At 46.0% G+C, this 25565-nt stretch overlaps 2 protein-coding genes across 2 annotated transcripts in view; both read right to left on the reverse strand.

Annotated features, from left to right (window-relative positions):
- zbtb16b (zinc finger and BTB domain containing 16b) overlaps positions 1–4140 on the reverse strand; it is a gene marked incomplete in the record, with an annotated part of 54789 nt that extends 50649 nt beyond the window's left edge. Inside the window, 2 exon segments of the mRNA XM_062521663.1 lie at positions 70–1394; positions 4044–4140. Coding sequence (XP_062377647.1) covers positions 70–1304 — 1235 coding nt within the window.
- An 8234-nt stretch (positions 4141–12374) lies between these two features.
- Positions 12375–25565, reverse strand: part of ncam1b (neural cell adhesion molecule 1b) — a 118763-nt gene continuing 105572 nt past the window's right edge. The window contains exons 18-20 of the mRNA XM_062521664.1: positions 18030–18237; positions 17366–17482; positions 12375–14477 (exon numbers count right to left, since the gene is read on the reverse strand). Of these exons, the coding sequence (XP_062377648.1) occupies positions 14351–14477; positions 17366–17482; positions 18030–18237 (452 nt within the window). The 3' untranslated portion in view covers positions 12375–14350. The remainder of the gene's footprint in view (positions 14478–17365; positions 17483–18029; positions 18238–25565) is intronic.

Below are 25565 nucleotides of genomic sequence, written 5' to 3' on the forward strand. Positions count from 1 at the left end.
CCCGAGTGTGTGTGTGTGTGTATGCGTGTGTGTGTGTGTGTGCATGTGTGTGTGTGCGTTGGGACCTACCTATGCTGCTCGACGGCATCGCTGTCGGGGAGCTCGACGCCACAGATGTCGCAGCGGTCGATGTGCGCCTGGCTCTCCTGCTTGACGGCGGCGGTGTAGTCGCCCAGCTTGCTGAAGAACTCGCGCTGCATGAAGCTCTGCTGCAGCAGGCTGCCGTAGGCGCCCAGCTCCATGGACATGGCCAGCGAGGGCGACATGGGCATGGCCGACGCCACCGAGGCCGCCATGCCGCCGTGGCTGGCGGGCAGCGCCGAGTAGAGCGAGGCCAGGTGGCGCTCGGCGAGGCCCGCCATGCCGGCCAGCCCGGCCGCGCCCACGTCCATCTGGATGTCGGGCCCGCCGTCGTCGCGCGTCGGCACGTGCATCTCGCGGGCGCTGGTGATGACGCTGCTGCGGGTCGGGGTGCCCGGGCCGTCCTGGCCGCGGCCGCCGTCGTTGCCGTCGCCGTTGCTGGAGGAGCCGCCGCCGCCGAGGCCCTCGTGGCCGTAGGCCTCGTCCACCTGCATCACCTCGGTCTTGACGCGCTCCATGGGCGCCTGCGCCGCCAGCGACTGGCCCAGGCTCATCAGGGTGTCCACCGCCGCCTTGGTGGGGCTCAGGGTGGGGTGGTGCCCGTGGGGGGACCCGCCGAGGCCGGTGGGCATACGCAGGTCTCCGGCGGCGGACAGCGCCAGGCGGTGGTGGCGCGCGCCCGCGGCGAAGAGGCCCTCGGCCGTGGAATGTTTCTTGGAGATGAGTGTGCTCTTGAGGTGGCGGCCTCCGCCTCCGCCTCCTCCGCCTCCTCCTGCCCGGCGCTCGTCCTCCTCCTCCGTGCCGTTGTCCGTGAGCGCCATCTCCGAGTCGTGCTCCTCGGACGACTGGATGGTCTCCAGGATCTTCAGGCACTGCTCCTCGATGTACTCGATCTCCAGGATCTCGGCGGCGTACAGCAGGTCGTCCAGGTCCTCCAGCTTGGCTTGTAGTGTGGCAGTGTAGGCGTAGTCCAGGATCTGCTGGAAGGTCTTTGGGGAGAGAAAGTCCAGCGTGTAGTGCTGACTGCTGCGGTGGAACAGGATCTCGAACATCTTGCTGGTGCAGGCCAGCACCGTCCGGTGCGCGTGGAACTCCTGGCTGTCCACCATGATGACCACGTCGCAAAGGGTGCCGGACAGGCGCATCTGGTTGGCCTTGTGCAGCAGCGCCGTGGGGTGGCCGGGGTTCTGCAGGTGGATCGTGCCCATCTTACTCAAATCCATAACGGCCGAGCGCTCCAGCCCAACTCATCAGGATCCGCTGTGCTCCGGGGGGGCTCACTCGCGCTTCCTGTAAACGAGACAACGTCCAGTCTGGGGAGCGAGAGAAAGAGAGAGAGAGAGAGAGAGGAAGAGAGGGAAGAGGAAGAGAGCAAGGGTCAGCCTCTCTCGACTCTGAAAGACCACCGTGGGCCAGCTGGGGCCAGACCACCAGGGTTTAAGGCCCCGTAATCAGTCATTACACAGCTAAATCTAATTTCTCTCCGTTAAGATAGACCTAGCGCTGGCACTCGGGCACTAATGTGTGTTAATCGGTAACGCGTTAATTACACACTCTCAGGCAAAAAAAGAACATTTCTGTTCTGGGGACAGAACATAACCACGGGCTGGGAGTAGATCACCTGGAAATCAGACGAGTGTTTGAGCGAGTGAGTGAGTGAGTGAGTGAGTGTTAGAGTGAGTAAGTACCTCTGTGCAGCTAACACCATATTAATGGAGCCATCCTGTAGAGTTGTGTTGTGTTGCATTGCGTTATGTGGTGTGTGTTGTGCTGTGTTGTGTTGTGCTGTACTGCTGCACTCTGCTCAGTGTGGCGGCGGCCTGTTCCGACAGGGCTACATATTCCACTTGTTTAGTGCGTAATGCATTTCTCATCACGGATTCCCTGAAATGCAGGGACGTGTTCCGCGGACTCATGCCTGTGCCATTTCCAAACACCCCTGGCAGCATTAGAAGTATTTGATGCTTTCCAGCACCGATCTAATGCGTGTCTTATCTTCAAAACAAGACCTACTGGAATAACTAGAAGTTTGCCTACCTCATCAGAATATCTTGTTCACTGCTGATTTGTAATCTAAATAACTCTGACTGTATGGCAGGATTAAAAGTGATCTGTGCACTTGTAAATGAATTACACAAAGTCTGAACACTCCCTCAAATACCAAATGCAATGAATGACAATAATTTGTGCAAATACAATATAAATATCATTAAATCATACCACTCACAAAACACACAGTAGGCAAATGTACACAAAGAGAAAATATGGAACCTCTAGGCTATTATGTAATTCATTTCAATGAAATAACACCATGTCAGAATATTTTCTAAAAATCACAAGAAACATCACAGGAAAAATAAAATATATCTTAAACCAATATATATAGTTATACTGTTAAGATACAGATTTGTATTCATAATAGCCTATGCACTGCTGTGTTGTGCTACCGCGACACAATGTTTAACTCAGTCGCCTACCAAATCTAGAAATAACAAACATGCACCTACAGAGTAAATAGGCCTACTTAATTGTACATTTTACAAATTACCTAATTTAATTTTATGGAAATTCCTAAAAAAAAACTATAAAATACTTTTTGTGCTTATGTAGAAATGTAAATACGAAGCTATGCAGTTGTTAAAATAGTTGAAATACAACAAAAAGACCGAGAGGTAAAGATCTAATGGAAATATCCACACATTAAAAAACAAGACCAGATTCAAATACGGAACTGCCGTATAGACACGCTGTATTAAAATAAATATATTTCTGTTCACAATATGTGGGTTGATATTTTTATTTAGATCAATAGACGCAGTCTTTCAACTGTCCACGTGTGAGACATTATCGCGCTGCACTGTGAGCTCGCGTCTAAACTGGAGGACAGAGACGTTACTGCGTCTAGACGCTCGGTACCATTTACGACCACAAAATTGGAAAATATCACACAAATCCTGATCGACTGAGCCCTTCTGTGCAGTAAGGTTACCCTCTCTCTCCTCTCGTCTGTAAGCAGTCTGGCAGAAGCCGTGCGACCCGACGCCTACATCATGGTATCATGAGCGCCTATAACCAATTACCCCGCTCGCTCTGACTCCCCTCGCCAGCACTCGCCAAGCGCTCAGATGATGATATTATTAAATCACAAATCAAGAGCGTCCACAAGTCATTTTTTCAACTGAAAGCCTCGGTCACAAAAGTTATCAGGAAACCGGGAGAGGTTTTCGGTGGAATGTTTACAGCTTTAGCCTGGGCTCACAGCCTAGCTTTCATCTGTCTATGCGACCAGGATGTTTGATTGGCCGATATATTTTCATAATATGTATATTTCATTAGGGGTTGACAAGGTCAGATGCACGACGAACAGGGTGGGTTAGGATTGAGCACTGACTGCCACAGTGGATCGTCGCCACTTCTGCATCACCAAATACGTGCTCCGGTTTACAACGTCAAATTCCCCACGACTCCAGACATCCTCGCGACTTTAAGGAAAACCTGTAGGAGCCTACGGTCGTTTTTAGAAAGGAAATGGACTCGCCGACACCTCGAAATACTTTATATGAGACGCAACAGTCCTCAGTGCACGCTGCGACGCACGATTCTCCAGCGTCCAAACGACCAGACAGGATTCTCACTACTTCACGGTTGACCAAGTTAATTTACTTTTGCCTACAAGCGAGGGCTTCTATCAAATTTAGACTACTCACAGGCTACTCTGACACCCATGTATACTATACTAATAAATAAACATTTCCCCTCATGCCCTCCTAGACAGCCAGTTAACACAGAAAGGTAACAAGACAGTAGACAGTTTGTAGCGAACGGTCAGAAGAATTCGCTGTATTTCAAAGCAACACATTGTCTGGATGTCTCCCACTGTAAATGCGAACAAACGCGCATGACATGTAAGAGTGACATTTGCGCACATCAACATAAATAATCCGGAGTTATTTTGAACTTACCTGGGGTTGACCCTTATTTCATGTAGTGCTGTTATGACGGCATTCGCATGGTTAGGTACTGTAGTTTACAATGCCCGCTCCTCGCGCACTAAACCAGGACTCCGTGCGGGTTAGCAAATCATTACCGCGGTGACGTCAGGCCATTGACTCACTCTCTTTGCTCCCGCTCATTGAGAGCGAAAGGGAGACATCTATGGGGCTGTTTCTGTGCTCCTAGCAGATTAATTGTTTTGGAAACGAGCAGGTTAATTAATATGCGACTGCAAGGGAAACTCTCAAACGTGCAGGTCGTCGCGCGCAATCTTATTAAAAAAAACGTGTTTAATGCAACCGATGAGCTCAGCAAAACTTTTTAAATGGACCATTTGGGGGGTTGCCAACATCTACTCAGAATCCTTTACAACAATCACCAAGATTACATCACTTTGCTCTCATAAGGTTGCGTTTTATTTTGGTAAACTGGCATAATAGCCTATCTGTAAATTAGACAAAACGCTGTCCTATTGTTTATAGCTTGCAGCTGAGACTAATTATAAAGTAGCCCCATTCACACATGCAAATGTACCATGATTGCATATTAAGAACTATGATGTTTTAAATGGAACCGGTGGGAAGCACGGGGTGGACATAATTATTTATTTTGTTTGTGCTGAACGACATGCGAAAGTCCTCATAGTACCTGAGTGTGCTTGTGACCTCACGTGGCCCAGTGCACCGACCGCCTGTCTACCGGGCTCTGGCCGCAGCGGCCATATTCTTTTATGACCGGATGTCAGGTTTGGGCGTTAAAGTTGTGTTTCCCGCGATAAACAACTACCAAGTGTGTTTTTTTTCCGTGTGCGCTTTTTCACCGGGCGTAGTTGCCGTATGTCAGAGAGACTACCTAACCACAAAGCCAACGTGTGACAAATGGAATATTTCAAACGGTCGAGCAGCCGTGGTCACTCCAGGCTGTTTGTTTTCGCTTGCATTTTCAGGTGTGCTTTGCAGATAAGACCTCTAAAGTTTATGATCTCAACCACAGCAGACAACTCAAATAGCCCAACGCTCCAAAGTCTGAATTGGGGTCTAAGCAGGGCCGTCTCGGTGATGCATGTAGCCATAGTTTCTGCATCAACACTCCAAATAGACACCAAAGCAGCATTTGCCACTGACTTGTGGTCTGTTCTGGACACTGGTTCACATTTCCACGGCTGCATATAGATGGACATTATATGCAAGGGGAAAAAGAATAACATGGTATACTATACTCATTGTTTTGTAAGAATCATCATACATTTAGTCATTCTTCTGGGACAAAATCTGCATGGTCCACCATTGAGAATGCACATTTACTTGATTTGATTTAGTTCTAATAGCCTGTTGAATTCTTATCCATCTCAGAATTGTTTCCACACATATCCGACTAACTCTGTTGTTCATTCCTTACCATTTAAAAATGTTATTGTGGCCCTCCACAACAGCTCCTACACTCTGCTTTTCCGTAAACTCCCCCCAAATATTCCCTGACAAATACTACTGTCCCTTCTGTAAAACTACCCCCAAACATTTTTGGTCCCATTGTATTAGCGGGCTTTGAAAGGTTGACTACCCTTAAAAAGGCTTATCTGTGTCAGCAGCAGAGCTCCAGTGAATGGGCGCCAGCCCCAAAGCTGCTCCCTGCTGGAGCAGGTCAGAGGAAGGGGGCAAAGGGAGATTCGGATGAACTTTTTTTTTTTTCACTACTTGACATGCCGATTGTACTGCACAAAACAGAGGCCCACTAACAGAGGCTGAGCTATTCAACGCTGCCAAACAACAGAAGCTGGACAGGGAAGCTTTGAAGTTGCAGAGTGACCGGGAGGAGGGGGGAAAAAATGTGGAAATGCGTTGTGGTAAGGGGGGAGAAAAAAAAATGAAAGAATGAAAATATTTTTGCCTGTTGCAGAAGCATGCCTGAAGTTGCACAGGGCACTTCATCTCCACATTGATTTTAAGCTCGCTTCAAAGGTGTGTTATGGTTATGGTTTCATCAGCCTCTTATTTCAGGCATATTAGTGTTTGCAACAAAAATCCATATCAATTAGCGTCATGCAGTAAACTGTGTTTTTTTCCCATCTGTCAAGCTTGCACACAGCTTACAAACACTCTTACACACACACACACACACACACACACACAGCCCAACAGTAGGCACCAGAGGACAAAACTACAGAGTGAGCCCCCCCCCCCCCCCCCCCCCCTCGTCTTTGAAGACACTGGAGTGACATTCCTCTGGATGTGGGCGCAGATCAATAGGCGAGGCTCCCGTGTGAGAGAGGAGAAGAGAGGAGAGGAGGAGAGGAGAGGAGGAGAGCAGAGAGGAGAGGACAGGACAGGACAGGAGAGGGGGAGAGAGGAGAGCAGAGAAGGAGAGCGGAGGAGAGGAGAGCGGAGAAGAGGAGAGCGGAGTAGCTCCCTGCTCCTGTGCTGCCTAAGGAGTGGAGGAGTGCTGAGCGCTCCTTTCTCCCGCCCCTCTCCCTCTCCCCCCACCCCCCCCCCCCCCCCCACACACACACACACACACACTCACACACAGCTGCTCTTGCACAGGCACAATCCCAAATTCTTTCCGGCCATTGTTCACCTTTGTGGGGGTGTGCGTGGAGGGGGTGGGTGGGGGGGTACTGGGCAGGACCCCTCAGCCTCTGCACTGTTTAACCAGTGGAGCGGTCACAAACAACAGAGTAATCATATTACAGTGTCCCTGGGAAAGAAGTGGCCACTATCCACAGGGAATCTTCACTAATCCCACAGAAAGGCACTGTGTGTGTGTGTGTGTGTGTGTGTGTGTGTGTGTGTGTGTGTGTCTGTGTGTGTGTGTCTGTGTGTGTGTGTGTGTGTATGCTTTTCATCTCATGTCCCTTGTAGAGGTCTGAGGGTGGTGAATCCTGTAAGCATTGAAGGATGTAGGATCCATTCAGTCTGTGCTGCAGTGCCAGGAGAGAGGATTAATACAGGCTCCTCTGAGGACTAATTAGAGTTTATGAATACAGCGCACACACTATTTGTTAAACTTCTGGACGGGGACCTGACCAGGTGCCATTGACGCTGAAGAGATAAATAGATATTTAATTGTTGGGGTGTTTGAGGGCGAGGATACTAAGACAGTAGATGTCATGAATATCACCCCAAGTTCTATGTGTGCAAAGTGGATGAAAATACTTAAAAAGCTTTAAACTGATGAGTAGCCTAGGCCAAATGTGTGCTTAGCAGTTTTTTTCTCAGTTGCTTGGGCATATTTCTCAGATCAGAATTGAAATCCTCAAAACTTTGTTCAAACTCCATCATATGATCTTATCACTTGTGCACATCATTAAAGCAGTTTCTCCCTATCTTGAACCAAAAACAATGCTTTAGTTAGGACATTCATGCATTTGAATGTTAAGGTAGCTACCATGAGCTAACATTAACTAACCTAAATACCACTAGCATGCTAACAACCAAGCTAACTTTACTGGAGATTTCTCACAGTTTGTAAGCTACAGTTAATCATATAAACCCACATTAGGTAACTATCTGTCAACTGAACAGTATTTCGGATAATTTCATCAGAATTTTTCACTTAGTTAATCAGAAAGTTCACCCACCATTTATTTGTCACAGCAGCAAGATGAAGATGCACAGTAACGTCTCTGAGGTCAGGAGGAACAGTTGTTGGGCAGAATTTTGATTAGACCCCTCCTCCGCCTTGCAAAAACATAAACTTCATAGTTGTCTACACATGATCAGTGCACTGCATATGATGCAACGAGCTAAAATATTAATTAGAACTAAATGTAGGCCCCATAGGAATTTATCATAGGGGTCAAACACTTATTCTCTCGTATTCTAAGGAAGAAGAATTATTTATTTACGATACATTCTTCATTCACAAAGAAAATTGGTATCCTTAAATGTTGGATTTTTCCTCATTTTTTTTTTTTTTATTAAGGCATTAAGATCAATTTCCAGATTGGAAATTGGAAGATTATTCTATAGGCTAATCCTCTTTTTGGTCAACTTTAAAATAGCCTACTTATTCTCCCCACTGTATCTGCTGTTTATTTATTTATTTTTGTTTGCTAATTGCTATGTTGCTCAATTGCACTATGGCCTACTGGTTCCTTGCTGAATAGTCCTAGGCTACCCCATAAAACAAATGGACCTTATTTCATCGCTTGCGTCATCACATCCAAATGTTGAACTAGCTGTCATAACTTTGTCATTGTCTGTCTATATACATATGGGGATGTCAGGATGTATAGAAAGATGTAGGCTACAGTGGACAGCTCTGACCAAGGGGTGTTTCACAGTATATCGGTCATTTTTTATTTGCAAAATGCTGCATAGGCCTTTTGTTTTCGTTATACTGTCACAATGTCTGTCAACAGAAAAAAACTTTGAAACATATCCACTGCCTTGCAATCAACCCTCACACACACACACACACACACACACACACACACACACACACACAATAATGTGTAGCCTACAGTAACTTTGTGGTTCTGAAATAGAAAATAGTGCTGCTTTGCACATTGTTCATTAGAAAACACTTACAGAGTAAGACAAATCTTGCACTGAAAGTTTTATTAGTGTAAATATTTGCTTTTTAGCATGAAGCATTTTGAGCATAATACACTCTTTTGCAGGTAATCCACTATATGGTGCAGCTCTAACTGTTTCGAGAAATGCTCTACCTGTCGTGTAAATGTTAATGACGAATCGAGAAATGCACCAAAGCGACGGATATGAGCATGGCAACACAACATTAGCCTAAAGCAACAGTTATAAAGATGATCATTCATTATGATCTAATGACCTGAAAAGGCTTGACAAAGGCTTACAGTTTAGTGACAATCTGGTGCAACCTAGCCAGGACAGATCATGTGTGAGAGAGGGAGAGGACACCAGTGCAACTCAGATGTCTTCTTTAATTGTTATTTACTTAGATGGTGCAAAACATCACTGAACACTGAGTTAGTCGGTGATGTTTTGCACCATCCAGACTAACGTTGACTAACGTTTCGATGTACAAAACTCTTCATCAGAGTGACCATCTAAGTAAACAAAAATTAAAGAAGACATCTGAGTTGCACCGGTAGCCCTCCCCCTCTAACCTGAAAAGGCTTCTTAGAATGTAGGCCTACACTCATGACAGCATTTCCTGTACCAGCTGATGGTGCAACAAGCCTGGACTTCAAAACTGTAATCATAACATACTGTACTTTGAGGGGGGGGGGGGCATGTTTCCTCCAACATTCAACAATGCTCAAAATGCTCCCCCCCTTAATGTCAAAACATAAATTGTTATACAACAGTAGTATCACTCACTGTAGGCCTAGTCCAAAATAATGGTATGCTAAACCGTTAAATAACAGAGAAAGAGAATGCCGAAGTGGGATGATCTCAGTTAAGTGGAGAAACCTAATTACAGAGAATTGGAAAACACTTGCTTGCACACTAATCCTCTCTGCACCATCGCTTACTGTATGTATTGAAAATACCAATTGAAATACCAATTGAGAGAAAAGATATAGGCCTACAGATGGCCACAAAGTGTTCCGCTGTCCTCTCTCACCCAGCGTCACCAGTGGCATTTGTGTGCAAGAGTGTCATAGCTTAGTGTAGGATGCTGCTTTGGTTTGAATATTGTTTATGATCTCATGGAACCCCTGTAAAACAGCCACACAAAGGCTTATTCAGAAATCAGACCAGACATGCAAATGTTTCACTTCAATATTTTTGAATATTTGCTAAACTTAGGCCATCATGTCTGGACTTTTTCCCATAATGCAGATATAGCCTATGTTCATAAGGTTGTAGTTATAAATGTCATTTGTTAAACCTCAGTGTGCATACGTGTTGTAACGATTGTGATTTTTTAATCATTCATTAACCATCAGTGCCCCCAAATGTTGACTACATGGCCTTGCTGGATTTGGATGTGTCATTGCTGCAGTGTTCAATAATATTTTAATTATTGTTCAAGTGCCACTGATTTAAAACTAGACAACTGGCTTCTGCTCTTGTCTCTTACTGCTCACCTCTGCCCCAGTAACTGGGTTCTGATTTACATGATCAACTTTGCATGTTTGGGTTACAAACAAACAGAACCTTATGGAAACAAACCAAAACCAAACGTGTTCCCTAAATCAACCAGTCTCATATATCCAATGTCTCTCATTGTTACACGTGAGGAGCATTATTTGCCAAATGCAACACAATATGTGGTGCTGAAGTAGGCTACACGTGCTGATTTACAAGTGCTGAACAGATTCCCAAATCAAGTTTTTTTTATCAGCACGAGACTGTTGCCGTAGCGCCCTCTTTAGGTTTACTCAAGCTAGTGTTTGTGAAGTCGCCCCTAATATTTTACAGTCGGCTAATGCGCTCTATCACCAGACGAAGCAGCTTATGACGGAGCCAGACATGCATCACCGAGTTATTAGCATGTTGTGGCCGACTAAATTCTAATATGAATTTAAGAATTATCATGATCTAATAAGAGGCTACGAGCCTGAACCCTCTTAGGGTAACCTAGAATAGTCTGAGAGCTCAACTGTTACTGTTAATTATTAATGAGCCTAAAGTCTGCTACCCAGACGAAAAACAGAACTTCGTCCCACTCGGATTTGTCTGAGGATAACCTACTTCCAGTGTTTTTAAATCAGTTATTAAAATGTTTAGTCGTCTCACATTCACAGGTTACCAGTCAAATAGCCTATTTTATTGGCATTTTAATAAACCACACATGATATGATCTCTGTAAAATTGATTGTTTTACATTTCAATATTTTTTTATGGTCATTTCAGGTTATTTCGTCATTTTAATAACGACTCAGTCGTGCAGACCCATCGGTAGCTAATGTGATGATATGGTGTCTGGCATAGACTGTATACAGTCGTGGTGTCTGGCATCTGTGCACCACCTGCTGGACGAAAGTAGCCATGACACTGGACTCCACGAATGCTCTTGAGGAAAACTAGCTCTTCAGGACTGACTGTCGGCGAAGGATGCTCCGATTAACTACTCGAAAAAAAAGGTTCTTTGTGGCGCTGCCGTCGTTTCCCCCGGTAAATGAACTCTCCAGAACGGCAGGCCACCGCGGCAGGTCAGTCAAACATAATTCAAAGTGAATGTGTGCTGTGAGGAAGAACAGGAAGTCCCGCCGCAACAGAACCCAAAATATCCTTAGAGCCAAAGCCGTCCATTAAGAGAACCCTGTCGCACTACCCTGAGGAGCAGGGGATGGCTCAGATGCAGGGGCTAGTTAGGCTACTTGAGCAAAATCTATTACGCTAGTGAATGTTTTCATGTCTTTATTTAATATCATAATAGACAAGGACTTCGAATTAAATCCCATAGGGTATTCATCATACGTAGTAAATAGTTTTTACTCATGTCAGTCTTTGCTTTGGGATATTTTCATCCTAAATAAAATATGCAATAGCCTACATTGGTCTTCTCTTATGAAAAATTATGACATTGTACATTTCCATCATACCTTGTGAAAATAAATCAAAACTGTGCACATAATAAGAAGGACACGTCTGAAATAGATCTACAAGACACGTTTGAAAAAAAGAGATCCTTTAATATTTATTTCATCAGGGTTAGTATTCAGCGGTAACACTTTCATGGCCAAAACCAGATTTGATGGACGGGTGACCGTGTTAGGACCCACCAGCTGGACAGAGGAGAGTCCAAATTAATCCCATATCTGGACTGGTAGAAAAGAGTTGAGCGTTGATACTGTGAACTTCCATATCAGTCGAACACAAACTAATGAACAGAACTATTTACCTGAATTGGGAAATGACGGCTTCATTTGCCCCATATGTTCTTGCTTATACAGTCTATTGGTTCTTGCATGTTCTGAAGCCTCCCTGCCCTCTCTCTCTCTCTCTCTGGACCCCCTTGTCTGAGATCGACCCAGCAAAATGAGGTATGACAACTTTCTACAAGCCTTCGTCTGAGCTATCAAAGAAAATCCAGAGTGAAAAGAAGCGAAATAAACAAACAAACAAACAAAAAAACAATAAAAAAATAAGCACTTGCTGTCAGAGCAAGAAGGGTCACTATGCACAACTTTCTTTTCTTGACTCAGCCAGCTGTTCACCTACTACAGAGCCTTGTACTGTATGTGTGTGTGTGTGTGTGTGTGTGCGCAACAACATGTTGGGAGATATAGCAGTAGTGTTTGATGTCCTCGCCAAGAGATTTAAAAAATGAGAAGCATTTCTGCACGTGGAAAGTGAGCACAAACACAGTTACATTCCCAGTGTTGTCCCCCCCACCCACCTCCCCCCCCCCATTGGACCCAAAAGCTTCAAATATACAGTCAAATACAAGCATAGATTTCATCACCTTAAAGGCCAGACCCCGCCCCTCTCCCGGCTATGAGGATTCTGGGAAATATTACCCATCAACCCTCGCAGAAGCTCCCTTCTCCAGCCTCAGAGGCGACCTGCTGGTTACCTCTCCCCCCCTAACTGCCCCGGCACCAACTCCACCTCAAGCCGCAGGTGGCACCACAGCCTGCACTACAGGTGCAGCGTGTGTCTGCAGAGGGTCCATCCGCTGGAGGGGTGTGTGTGTGTGTGTGTGTGTACTGGAGTGAGCATGTGAGTAGTGTGTGTGGACAGGAGCTTGTGTGGGAGCTGAAGATGGGTTGTTGAGAGTTGTTTGGAATGTGTATAAGCTGTGATTGTGTGTTATGTGGAGTGTGTGTGTGTGTGTGTGTGTGTGTGTGTGTTTGAGTTCTTAAGTGGAGTGTCTTGTGTGTGTGTGTGTGTGGCCTGGCTCAGATCTGGCCTCTTATCTGGCCCAGAGGCGTAAGCGGCTCTGTAACCATGGAGTCCGGCAGCCGTCGTCATGGAGCTGCGGGCTGGAGGGAGGTGCAGTGGAGGGGGCGGGGCTCTTCCTTTAATGCCAAAAAAAAACGACCAATCAGACGGCCATGCAATAACTGACACCATGGCAACGACCACAGAGCGATACACAGTTTTGGTGGGCCATCCTGAGTTCACTCTCTGATCTTTTTTTTTTTTTTCTTTAAAAAAAAAAAAAAGAAAAAACAGTCGCACGGGAAACAGGACACACTGCGGCGCTGCTGGACCCGACTGGGCAGCTGAACCTCATCTTTTCATCTTTTTCTTTTCTCTTTTCAACGTATAACAAATAACTATTTATTAACACAATCACAGTGCACAAGCTTGCAGTCAACAGTGAAAAACAAACTGCTCTCTGAAAGTACACAGTACAAAAAATGAGACATTTTTTTCCTTTCTTCTGGACACTCACGAGGACTAACTATGGGTTTAAATAATGATGTTATTAGTTGTCAATGTCCGTAAGGGTATATATTTTACCTTAGGAGTTAAAAATAGTCCAAGATTAGATACCTATGAGAGAACAACCATAATGAAGAGATGTCAAACTCCTGATGGTAACATTCATTTAAAAATAGCTCCCACATTTGCAGGAATGAGAACAGGACCTTTCAAACACACGCACACACACACATACTCTCTCTCACACACACACGCACACACACACAGAGCATGCCTGCGTCCCTGGTGCTCTTCCATATCAGCTGTTGTGCGCTGAAGCGTAAGCGCATGGTCGTCATACACAGGTGGAAGTACAAACACAAAGTAACATGGCGCCGACCAGCATACTACCTCAGGAGTTTAGCCCTCCCGCGAGACAAGATAGATAAAAAAAAAAAAATACCAGAAATCATCATTTTACACTTGAACAAGGTGACATGGTAAATCATAAAATAACTACAGGGGCATATGTCCTATCATATTCATCTGTCCTGAATAGTTACATGTAGAGATCTCATTATTAGATCTGTTCCTGGCTCCGGCCACACAGGTCCAGCTAAAACCTCACGGCCCCGGGAACACCATGGGGTGGACACCAAGATATGATGCAATCTTTCCTTTGGATGACGTGTGTGTTTGTGTGTGTGTGTGTAGGTGTAGGTGTGTGTGTGTCTGTGTGTGTGCATGTGTGTGTGCGTGTGTGTGTGTTCACATGGAAACCAACAGCAGGTGTGTAAGAATGTCCTCAGATTGAGCTGTAAAAACAGCTTCAGACACACACACACACACACACACACACACACACACACACACATGGTTAGATTGACGTAGTGGATGGTTGGTCATGAGACTGAATTAAGGGCACTGGAAACAGACGACACACCCTGGCCTGGCCGTGGAGGGAGCGGCCGGGTGTGTGTGTGTGTGTGTGTGTCTGTGTGTGTGTGTGTGTGTGTGAGCGGGCGGCGGGATCATGCTCGGCTCTCGGTGCTGTTGGCTTGCGTGGCGGGGGCAGTGGGGGGGTCGGCGGGAGCGGGGGCCGTCTTCACGTTGGCATCCTCCGCCACCAGCTTGCTCTTGTCATCGGACACACTCTTCCTGCAACGCAAAAAGACTCCGTTACACACATAACACACAAGCTAACACACAACCACAGCATTGCACACAAACACATACATGCACATACTCTCTCACACACACACACACCCATTCAGTCATTTGCTCACTCTCAACACAGCATTACATGCTAGCACATGCATTGCACACACACACACTCACTCACTCACTCACTCACTCACTCATTCACACACATGCCAATACACAGCCTTACAGACAAACACACAGACATACATTCACCTGATTTTTCCACACACACACACACACACACACACACACACACACACGCACACAACTAAAACACACGTCTGTGTCACATTCCTTACAAACACATGCATTGACAATACTGCTGTGTCTGGGCCAGTTTATAGTCCAGGTGACAAGTGTTGCTGAGTGTCTGTCTGCTGCGGGACCTGAAGTGTGCACGTGGCGCGGCGCGGTCATTCCGCTGCCCCACTGATGAACTAGACTGGAGGAAGGGCTTGCCCCAAAACAACGTCACATACCGTAATTTCCCGACTATTAGCCGCGGCTTATACATTGATTTTGCAAAATTTCTTCCACTAAGAGGTTAATACAGGGGGTCAGTTAATATGGTGTTAATATAGTTTTGTCTCTTTTAACTGGCATAAAACACTGTCCTGCGGCTTATACACGATGCCGCTTATATGCGGGAAATTACTGTAATAACATTAGTTTTTGTCGTTATTGCAGTGACTTTTGCTCCAGTCCAGCACCCTAAGTTAAGGCTACTTGGATGTGCGTGCCTTTTGTAGACTTTTCAAGCTTAGGGTCTTGCCCTGTTCAATTAGTCATTTGATTTTGGCTAGCTTCAGTTAGACTTTAGATTTGTGTTTTGCCCATCATTAAATCAGGTATCGATATAAGACACAGACACAGATACAGATACATGTTCAGGTGGCGCCAGGTATCAAGTTGCCATAGAAACTCAAAATCAGAGATACTCAAAGATGCTGCGTTGTTGACAGACACTTTTAAACTTTTGTTACCTGGACTATAACCTGTGTGTGTAACTTGTACACACACACACACACACACACTGCTCTGTCACACACAGATCAACACACAAGGCACAGCTGTGAAAGGTGGGAGTGAGGGGTGAAAGAATCCAACAGCACAAACGCAGACACGCACACACACACACACACACACACTCAAAGATAAAAACACAGATTATTAGACAAAAACAGAGGTAAGAAACACTGTCTTATACACACACACACGCACAGACGCACAGAGACATATGGAAACAGTGAAATATGGAGATGAGTTGACTCTGAAAGCATGCGTGCACACACACACACACACATACACGTAAAGACAGGAAACACATAGCGGGGAGCATACTGGTTGGGTTGAGGGTCAGGGGGGGCTGCGGAGTCGCGGGGGGGTTGGTCAGTCGCCGGTTTCTCCTGGGGGGGCGGCTCTGTGCCAGCAGGGGGGTTGGTGTCGGGGGCGCGTGACTGGACAGGGGGGGTGGCGGGGGCGGCCCGTTTCGTGACGCTGGGGGGTGTGCCTGAGGCAGAGGAGGTCCTGCTCTTCACTCTGGGGGGGGCGATGGGTGGGGTGGATGGGGCACTGCCGCCCAGCTCCACCAGGGGGCGTACCTTAGCTGGAGGGGTGGCACTGCTGGGAGGGGGGGTGGCAGGGGCAGGGACAGGGGCAGGGGCAGCGGCAGGGGCAGAAGCAGGGGCAGGTGTGGGGGCAGGTGGAGCGGGCGCTTGTGGTTTGGGGGCGGGGGTGGATTCTGAGGGGGGTGCGGAGGTGAGGGTGGTGCTCTCGCTGGTGGGGCTGTTCTGGCTGGTGTCAAACGTGTCGGAGTTAGTGGCCACGGACAAGGGCAGGTCCAGAGCGGCCGCCGCAGGGTCAGCCTGCTGCCTGTGAGACACACACACACACACACACGCACGCACACACACACACACACACACACACACACACACACACACACACACACACACACACAGGAGGAGAGGAGAGGGAGGGAAAGGGAGGGGAGGGGAGGGGAGGGTAGAGAAGAGGCAGGATACAGGGTGGGGGTGGGGGTGGGGGTGGGGGTCATGTCAAACAACAGGTAGAAAATAGGGGTGGAGCAGCAAGAACTGTGACAACAACACATAGCCACATGAAGCTTCTGCACTACTGTCCACGGACACAAGGGGGTGCTCACGGCTTGGCTTGGGGAGCAGGAGAAGAGAAACACACAATTTTGACACCAACAGAACAATGAACATCCAGAGAGCTGACACACACACACACACACACACACACCTGGATTTTACCACAGATCTAACACACACTGTGCTTGACTGATTCATACTACCTCAGAGATGTGCACACACACATACAAACACCAACAACGCGACAAATACAAACAAAGTACCTCTAATGTTACACATCTGTTGGATTACTGAGAAGCTTCATAGAGGGCATATTATTATCACAGGGCATCTGCTGTGTGCACCTGGGGTGGGCGGGCCATGCAGTGAGCAGTGGTGGCGTGTGTGTGTGACAAGGTGTTTTATTTGTGTGCATGCGTCTGTGTGTGTGTGTGTGTGTGTGTGAGTGTGAGTCTCTGGGGGAAGTCCCCAAAAGGCGAGGTCTCTCTTGGACAGGGGCTTGGTCTTCTTTGGCTCCAGGCTGCTGTGTGTATGTGTGTGTGTGGTGTATGTGTGTATGTATGTGGCGTGTGAGTGTGTGTGTATGTACAGTATGTGGTATATGTGTGAGTGTGAGTGTGTGAGTGTGTGAGTGTGTGAGTGTGTGAGTGTGTGTGTGTGTGTGTGTGTGTGTGTGTGTGTGTGTTAGTGTGCGTAGTGGGGCTTTCCCATGTGGGGGGGTTTACTCACTCTGGCTCGGTGAGGGGGGTGGTCTCATTGGGCTCGGTATGACCCCCCGCGTCGTGGTTGGCGGTGGTCTCTTCCTCTGTTCGCATCTCCACGATTGGCTGATTAGACTCGTCTTTTCTGGAGGACGGGAGGGAGAATGATCAGCGACTGCACAGTAAACCAGCCAATCAGAAACCTCAGGACACAAAGGAACCAATCAACTCTCTCTAAATAGACAGAGCAATCTGAGATTCCTAATGGTGACATTTAAGACTAGCTTAAAGCATGGTATAGATTTCTGGCCTAAATAGGTAAAATCAAATGAAAATCGAAATATAATACATTTGATTGCGACACTTTTGTGAAAAGTACTTCCTGATTGCAGGTGCATATTTCCTTATCATATAGGCTCTATACAGCAGTCCAGACAGACACACACACACATACTCACACACACACACACACACACACCCCTCATGATAGAAAACTGACCTGCATTCAAATTAATAGCACAGTGCTATATTATAACTTGACCAGTTGACCCCCCCCCCCCCCCCCGACACACACACACACACACACACACACAAACACAGTAAACAGACACGCACACAGTATGTGTGAGTGTCTGCACACACACAGTGCGTACTGTACACACACTTTCACACACAGCGTGTGTGTCACTCACATGTAGGCAGCTTTGCCCTGCTCGATGTCCTTGCCCTTGCTGCCGGGGCCGGTCTTGCCGCAGAAGTTGACGGCGATGCACATGAGCAGTCCGCAGCGGTTCAGGAAGTAGCAGGTGATGTCCACGGCAACCAGCAGCAGCACAAACACCACGATCAGGATGCCCACGATCACGCCCGTGTTCAGGTTTTCATCGTCGCTCATGGAATCTGCAAGCAGGGGGGGGAGAACGGACCAAGTCTCACACACCACTCATGTCAAAAGAACACTGGGACGAGCATCTTATTCCACTGTGGCAGCCATTTTGTCTTGGGATCACTTGTCTTTACTTTGGGAATCTCCACTACAGTCACTGAACCAAACCGGAAGGGAAGTCACTAACAGGGGAGCTATACCAGACGCGTAACTGAAGCGTTCCGTTCGCGACGCGTAAAATCCATTTTAGAAGATGGGTCTATTTTGTTCGAATGTACCCGCCACTGTTGCGTCTGGTGTAGCTACTTCCATTGATTATAGTGGTTATTAACTGCTGCAACATACGCTTCACGAACGGAACGCTTCAGTTTACGCGCCTGGTGTAGCTCTACTGTAACGCTGCCTTGACACTGGCACAGTAGATACGGCTGTGAAATGACCGGAAGTAGTTCAATTCCTGGAGAATCGCAGACCACACATGAATGGGTCCGAACTGATGTGAACAAGTTCGGTGCGAAAAAAATGGGTCCATTAGTCATTCTATTTTTTTTTTTTTTTTATAAGTTTAGAAACTTTGTCTCTATCCCGTTGATATTACATATAATATTATTGATAATAAGTATATTGTCTCTGCGTCTTTTCTTCTTCTATGCATAGCCCAGTATTTGTAGTTTACAAAGACCATGGTCCTGCAACTGATTTTTTTTTTTGCCCAACATAACCAATGGAACCAATTGAAAACAGTATAGAATTGATTACGTGATACCCAATTCAGGCTCCTTTTTTGTAATTATAAGGGGACCTTCTCCATCGTGCGTCTTGCGGTTGTCGATGGCAACCTGTGTTCTCTGTTCTGTTGCTCAACCCTGTTACTGATGTGGGCACCAAAGATTCTGGAGCGGAGCGCTCTCTGATCTCTGGTGGGCACCTATGGTCGTGGGAGCCATGGAGACACACTGAGGGAGTCTGCCTTTGGTCACACTACATGTGCTTTCTACTAGTGTTTGTGTGTGTGTGTGTGTGTGTGTGTGTGTGTGTTGCAGTCTTTTTCTAGCTCTCTCCCTTAAAATTCAACCCAAAAACAAAACCCCGATACTGAATAATAGTGAAAGTGAATTTCATTATACTAATGAGATACTACACACTTTGTGAGTGAGTGAGTGTGTCTTCAAGGACGAAACTGTGCTTTAAAAAAGAAGAAGGGGAAAAAAAAACAAGAGAGGTGTGTGTCTGTGACTGAGTCTGAATAAAAGACACACCGGCTCCACCAGATGCACCAGATTCTGTAAAACAAAAACCCAATGCCAGTGTGGAGAACATTCACAACACAATACTTACACTCAAATTCAACTCCATGTATTAGCTGGTGCATTTTCAGCGTCATAGCTGCATTTTTCTGGACTGACACCCTTTTCAGGATGGGGAGCAGGCTATCCAAGAAGGCCTGGTCTGGGTCTTTCTCCTGTATTGGTGGTAGGGCTGTTCGATTTTGCCAAAAAATAAAATCTCGATTTTCTTTTCTCAAAATCCGATTTTCGATTACGATTATTTTTTAAATGACAAAAGGCAAGAATTATATATGTGAAATATGCTGTTTTTTATTGAACATTTTCCAAATAATTTCCCCATTGGGATTTAAGTGCAAATCTTGCTCATTAATTAATAATTCATTTTAAATGATTGATATTAAGACACTTTTTTAAACTTTTGCCGCAAAATTCAACACTTGCAAACATAAGTACCGTTATTACCCTAGTCAAAGTGAAAAATCGATTTTTACGATTTCACATTAGATTACGATTTAAAATAATAATCTTGATTACGATTAAAAATCGATTAATTGCACAGCCCTAATTGGTGGGTATTGATTGGCAGGTTCAAGAGCCATCACAATCCTTTGTTCAAATGCTGAGGGCGGGGCTTGTTAAGACAACCCACCACCTACACTGTGCTCCCCTGACAGGACTGGGGGTTCTCTGTGTGGCCTCCATCTTGTGTGAGCGCGCTGCACACTCTCCGTTCCTGTCCCTCTCTGTTCTGTATCTGTCACTCTCTCTCTCTCTCTCTTTCTCCTCTCTCTCCAGTGAGACCTCTCTCTTGGATCTCTCCCTCAGTCTCCATCTCCTGGTTCTCTCTCTCCCTCCTGTGAGACCTCTCTCTCTCTTGGGTCTGTCCCTCTGTCTCCAGTGTGGACTGTGCCTCAGTGAGGTTGGAGGTGGTCCTCCGTGGCGTGGTGAACGGCAGGAGGAAGGCCATAATCTGGGGGTAGCGGCAGCGTAGCTTCTGAGAGGCAGCGTCTCTGCTACCGTTATCCCGTCCTCCCTCCTAAACCGGACATACACATCACGGAGGGGTTTTTTTTGCATCCTTTCCACTGAAAAGCACAAACAAAGTTTGCAGATACATAGAGTTACTAAGTAAAATATTTAGTGAACTGATGTTCAGATGTTATTGTTTATTTTCATTGGTTATTGCAATTTATATTGTTTATTGTTTATATTGCTATTCTCCCAACTGTAGTTTGATCAACTTTTTGAAATTGTTCACTGTTAAGTTAATTATTCTATTGTTTGTATGTCGCTTTGGACAAAGGTGCCAAATAGCATAACCATGACCATAACCATAACCATGTGATTGCTCAACTATTGTTCAGCGATAGAAGGGGGCACAACAGTTAGCGAGAGGCTCATTCCACCAACAACACGACATAGCAAAAAAAACACCTCCGTCATTAATTTTCTTTTCCGATTATGCGCCCGGCGTTTTTAACGGTGTAGTACGACGTCGACTGGGGGCGCAATGTGTTATTACGGAGCTCATTTCAAGTGCCAGTGTGAAGGTGGCACCAGAAGGCTGTGACTGGAGTACTGCATAGTGTTCTGTCACTGGTAAGCTCACGCACGGCATCTTCGAGCTCATCGTTGCAAGAGGCACAGGTGGAGATTTGAGTTTGCAGCATCCACTTTCAGCCTACATCTAGGGCTACTGAAAATCCCATATTTTGAAACATGTTGGTCTAAAAACCCTTAAAAAAAGACTTTATTTTGTGACCTCTCTGATGTTTTTTAGCGATGCCCCCTAGGGGTCCCGACTCCCAGATTAACTCATTAACTGCCATTGGCGTCTTTAAACGTCATTTCAGACACATAAGTTGACTGCCATTGACGTCTTTAGACGTCAATTGCGTTTTTCAATGGGGAGGGCTCCTGGGTGGGCTTGGGAACGATCTGGCAGAGTTTCAGGCTTGTAAACAGACTGCACTAGCGATCCGAACCTCTAGATGGCAACAGTGCCATTTGGATCATTAGTATCTGCCTAGAGTGCACAAGTCATGCAGAGACAACTAGCAAACACACTGAAGATCGACCACAGTGGATCTAGTTTGCACGCGATGCAGGGAATAAATATGCTTACTTCTTACATCAAGGATGGAAAACACGTGAATGGTATGATCCATTTACATTGGATATTGCGATATAGACTAACAACAACCTTGCTAGTGCTAGCTTGCTAAGTCTAGCATCCTGTTCAGAGTCTTTAGCGACCATCAGAGTCCCTAGCAACCTTGACGAGACTGACGAGATAACAGTGCAATCGTGGTTGACATACTACTGAAACGCTAACGTTAAAAAGTTGATTTTCACAAAAAGATCGTTTTCTCCATGTTTTGGTCAAAAACAGGTGTTTTTAGCAAAACTAACCCATGTTCTACTGACGATTACTAAAGAACGGAAAACGATAGAAACAAGCCGTTTTTTCCTGGTGAAAGAAGAGAGTCTACTCTTTCATTTGGTACCTTCGGTGTTTACATAGTCATAAAGCTCACCGTTCGGTGGATCTTGGAAAAACAGTCAAAATGCTGTAAAACGTCTGGCAGTATGGAGCGCTCTGCACTGAAAATCGCTGGCAGCCAATGAGTTAAGAACCACTGCTCTAGAGTACTGTGACAGAAATACGAACTGATGTTTGGAGTAGGCCTACGGTGGCAGCTGTACTGGGTTGGGGTATTAATGTGTCTAATGTAGGATGAGTGCGCTTACATATCCACCTCTACGGGGGCAGAGAGATCAGGCTGTCCTCCTCCGTGAGCTCAGCCGAGCCGAGTGTATCTCAGGCTTACTTAAGACGGAGGAGGAGGCCATGGCATGAGGGGATACGTGTCTCACTCAAGGACAACGACACACACCGCATCACAACAACACATACATCACTAGCTTGTTAAAGGAGACTACACACACACACACACACCTGAAATCAGAGTCTGACTAAAGGACACCACACAAACACACATCAGTATCTCACTAAAGGACAATAACACGCACCTGATATCAGTATCTTGCTGAAGGACGGACACACACTATCTATAATCCATTACTTACTGCAGGACATCTGTACACATACACAGCAGAAACCAGTCTCACAGAAGGACACTTCAGCTGCACTGGAAAGCCAACAGCACAGTATGATGAGTCTTTCTACACACACACACACACACACACACACACACACACACACACGTGCGCACACGCACACACACACACACACACACAGATTGTATATGCAGACACCATTTCCCTCTCTAATCCTCACACTGTGTTTCACTCAATGAGATGAGAGAACCTGACTTTGCTATTAGTGTTCCATGCATGACTCATGTGTTTCCTGTGATGATGCAGAGGATCCCCCCCGTGGCATCGTCACGGAGACACACACACGTCCTCATTCTGAACCCCCCCGCTGTGCTTCAGCGAACTCGTGCCGCACAGCTCATCCCCGGGCTTCTGGAAACTTCCAGGGATCCCAGGAACCCTCTGAGAGTTCAGCAAGTGTTTGAGGCTCCCCAGGAGAACTCATTCGGGGCCGGGAGTACACAACACACACACACACACACACACACACACACACACACACACACACACACACACACACACACACACACACACACACACACACACACACACACACACACACACACACACACACACACATACACACACACACACACACACACACACACAGACGCACACACACAAGCAGATGTGCTGTAGTAGTCTGTTCCAGAGCCCTGCTGCTTAGGCTTGTGTTGGTACACCTCTCTCTCTCTACGGGATGCTATTTCATTACTCTTTTCAATTAAAGCCATTACTGATAGCCATTTCATGACTCGTCCTTTTTCAAATACTGCCATTACCGATAGCAGTTTCATTACTCACCATTTTTTTCATTCAATTTTCACTGTTACTGATGGACATTTCATGACTCATCATGGCACACACAATGGAGCAATCCACAGGATACAAACACAACTAAAGCAGTCCACACATGAAACACAGCAGTGCTAGTCTCTATAGCTAGTCTGCTGTGTGTGTGTGTGTGTGTGTGTGTGTGTGTGTACTGTATGTGCGTGCGTGCGTACGTGTCCGTGTGTGAGTGTATATGTGTGTGTTTACCAAGCTGGACATCTAATACGTGGCATACTCACCCTAATGTACAGTGAGAGGAGAATAATCTCCTCCAGACAACTACACCACACTTTGCATCATCAGCCTTAGGAGCTTCAACAGGTAGCACACACGCACATTTACGCACACGCGCGCACACACACACACACACACACACACACACACACACACAAACTAACACATATCTGCACGTACGTAAGGCCCTCATTTATTTCCATAGAAATGTATCCCTCCATGTATATTGATTTGAAGACATCAGTGCACACTCATTATATAGACATCAGGGCGTGATCATTTCAATGAACTTTAGTCCTTGCTAATTTTTACAGAGCAGAGATAGATAAAATCCCAACTTTATCCATTCTTTCTGGGTGTGTATTTGTGTGTGTGTGTGTCTTATTCTGTAGGAGTGTGTTCACCTCAATTGAGTCACCTGTGTCAAACACACTCCAGAGTGTAAGGCGGGGTGCTCAGAGATCCCTATCCAAACACACACACACACACACACACACACACACTCACACACACTCGGTCTCCTCAGATAATCACGTCTGGGAGAACCCTCCTAATTATCTCTCCAGCTGATAATTATCGCTTTAAACGCCCCGTCCTTAATCTTGCAACTCCGGCTCTAAATGAAAGCCACTTCACTGATGGAAGCTGAGACGCTCTGGAGCAGGCATGACACCCACAATCAAATTATGTCAAAAAAATTTAATTATCCAGTGTGCTTACAGGCAAAGAGACTATCAAGTCATGAACAGTCTTTGATAACGTTGGCTGACGGGAAAAGGAGGAACTTGAGAAGTATGCTTTGTATTGCAAAATAAATTACAGATTCATTTGTTAAAAAGTTAAAGTTTTTTCACAATTCATTTTACAGTTTTCATGAAAAAATAATTAGTTACAAATATTTTTTTTTTTTTTATGTACAAAACCCCCTTTTCAGAGCTTTCAGAGGAAATCCAATCATGTCAAACATGTAAACCCAATCAGAGACAGTATTCAGATACTGCGGGCGTGGAGCATCTCAGGCCGGCGTAAAAAACACCGGACTACAACCAGAGATGGGAAACCTGGTCTGTGTCTCAAACCGCATACATGTACTGTGTTTCCGTCCGTAGTGCATACTTTTTGAAGGTTAGTGTTGTCCCAATATCTGCACTATATACTTCAAGTAAGTATCTAAATTAGGTAAGTATGCGGTTTGAAACACAGCCCCTGGTTCCAGAAAGTAAAAGTCCTACCACATAATTTGCTCCAACCATTCAGTGAAAAAACCTGCTGATTCTTATTTGCGAAACTCATCAGCCAGGCAGCTGAGGCTGAGCTAATTAGTGAAATCGCCTGTTTTAGGTGTAACCAAAACATGATATGACATCTGCTTCCTGAAGCCAGATTTCCCATCTCGGACTACAGCACAGATGACCAGGTCTGGAGACCGCAGTGAGACATCCGTCCCAGGACTCTCTAATCAGCTGTGTGTAATTATGCGCCCTCGTGCAACACACAGTCCGAGAGCTGAGAGTTGTACTGGATTGGTCACATAGGGGCTCTGACAACACTATGAGGATCCCCTGAAGGTTTGTTTAAATCTTAAAAAAGAGAGTCTTTAAGAGTTACTCGCTTTACCAGCAGCTCAACAGTGCCAGCTACAGTATCTCTCCACAAATGAATGCTATTGGTTCAGAGGCTGAACACTGACACATAGTCTATGGGCCAGGAAATACTCCAGCCTCGCACAGCAGTCTCTGAACACTGACTGGAACAGAAAAAAAAGAAGAAGAAGAAAAATCTAGTAGACAACAGTTCCCACTTAAACTAGAGGAGTCAGAGAGAGAGAGAGAGAAAGGTAGAGAAACAGAGAGAGGAAGAGAGAA

The sequence above is a fragment of the Sardina pilchardus genome, chromosome 19 (assembly GCF_963854185.1).
Source record: "Sardina pilchardus chromosome 19, fSarPil1.1, whole genome shotgun sequence".
Lineage (NCBI taxonomy): Eukaryota > Metazoa > Chordata > Actinopteri > Clupeiformes > Clupeidae > Sardina > Sardina pilchardus.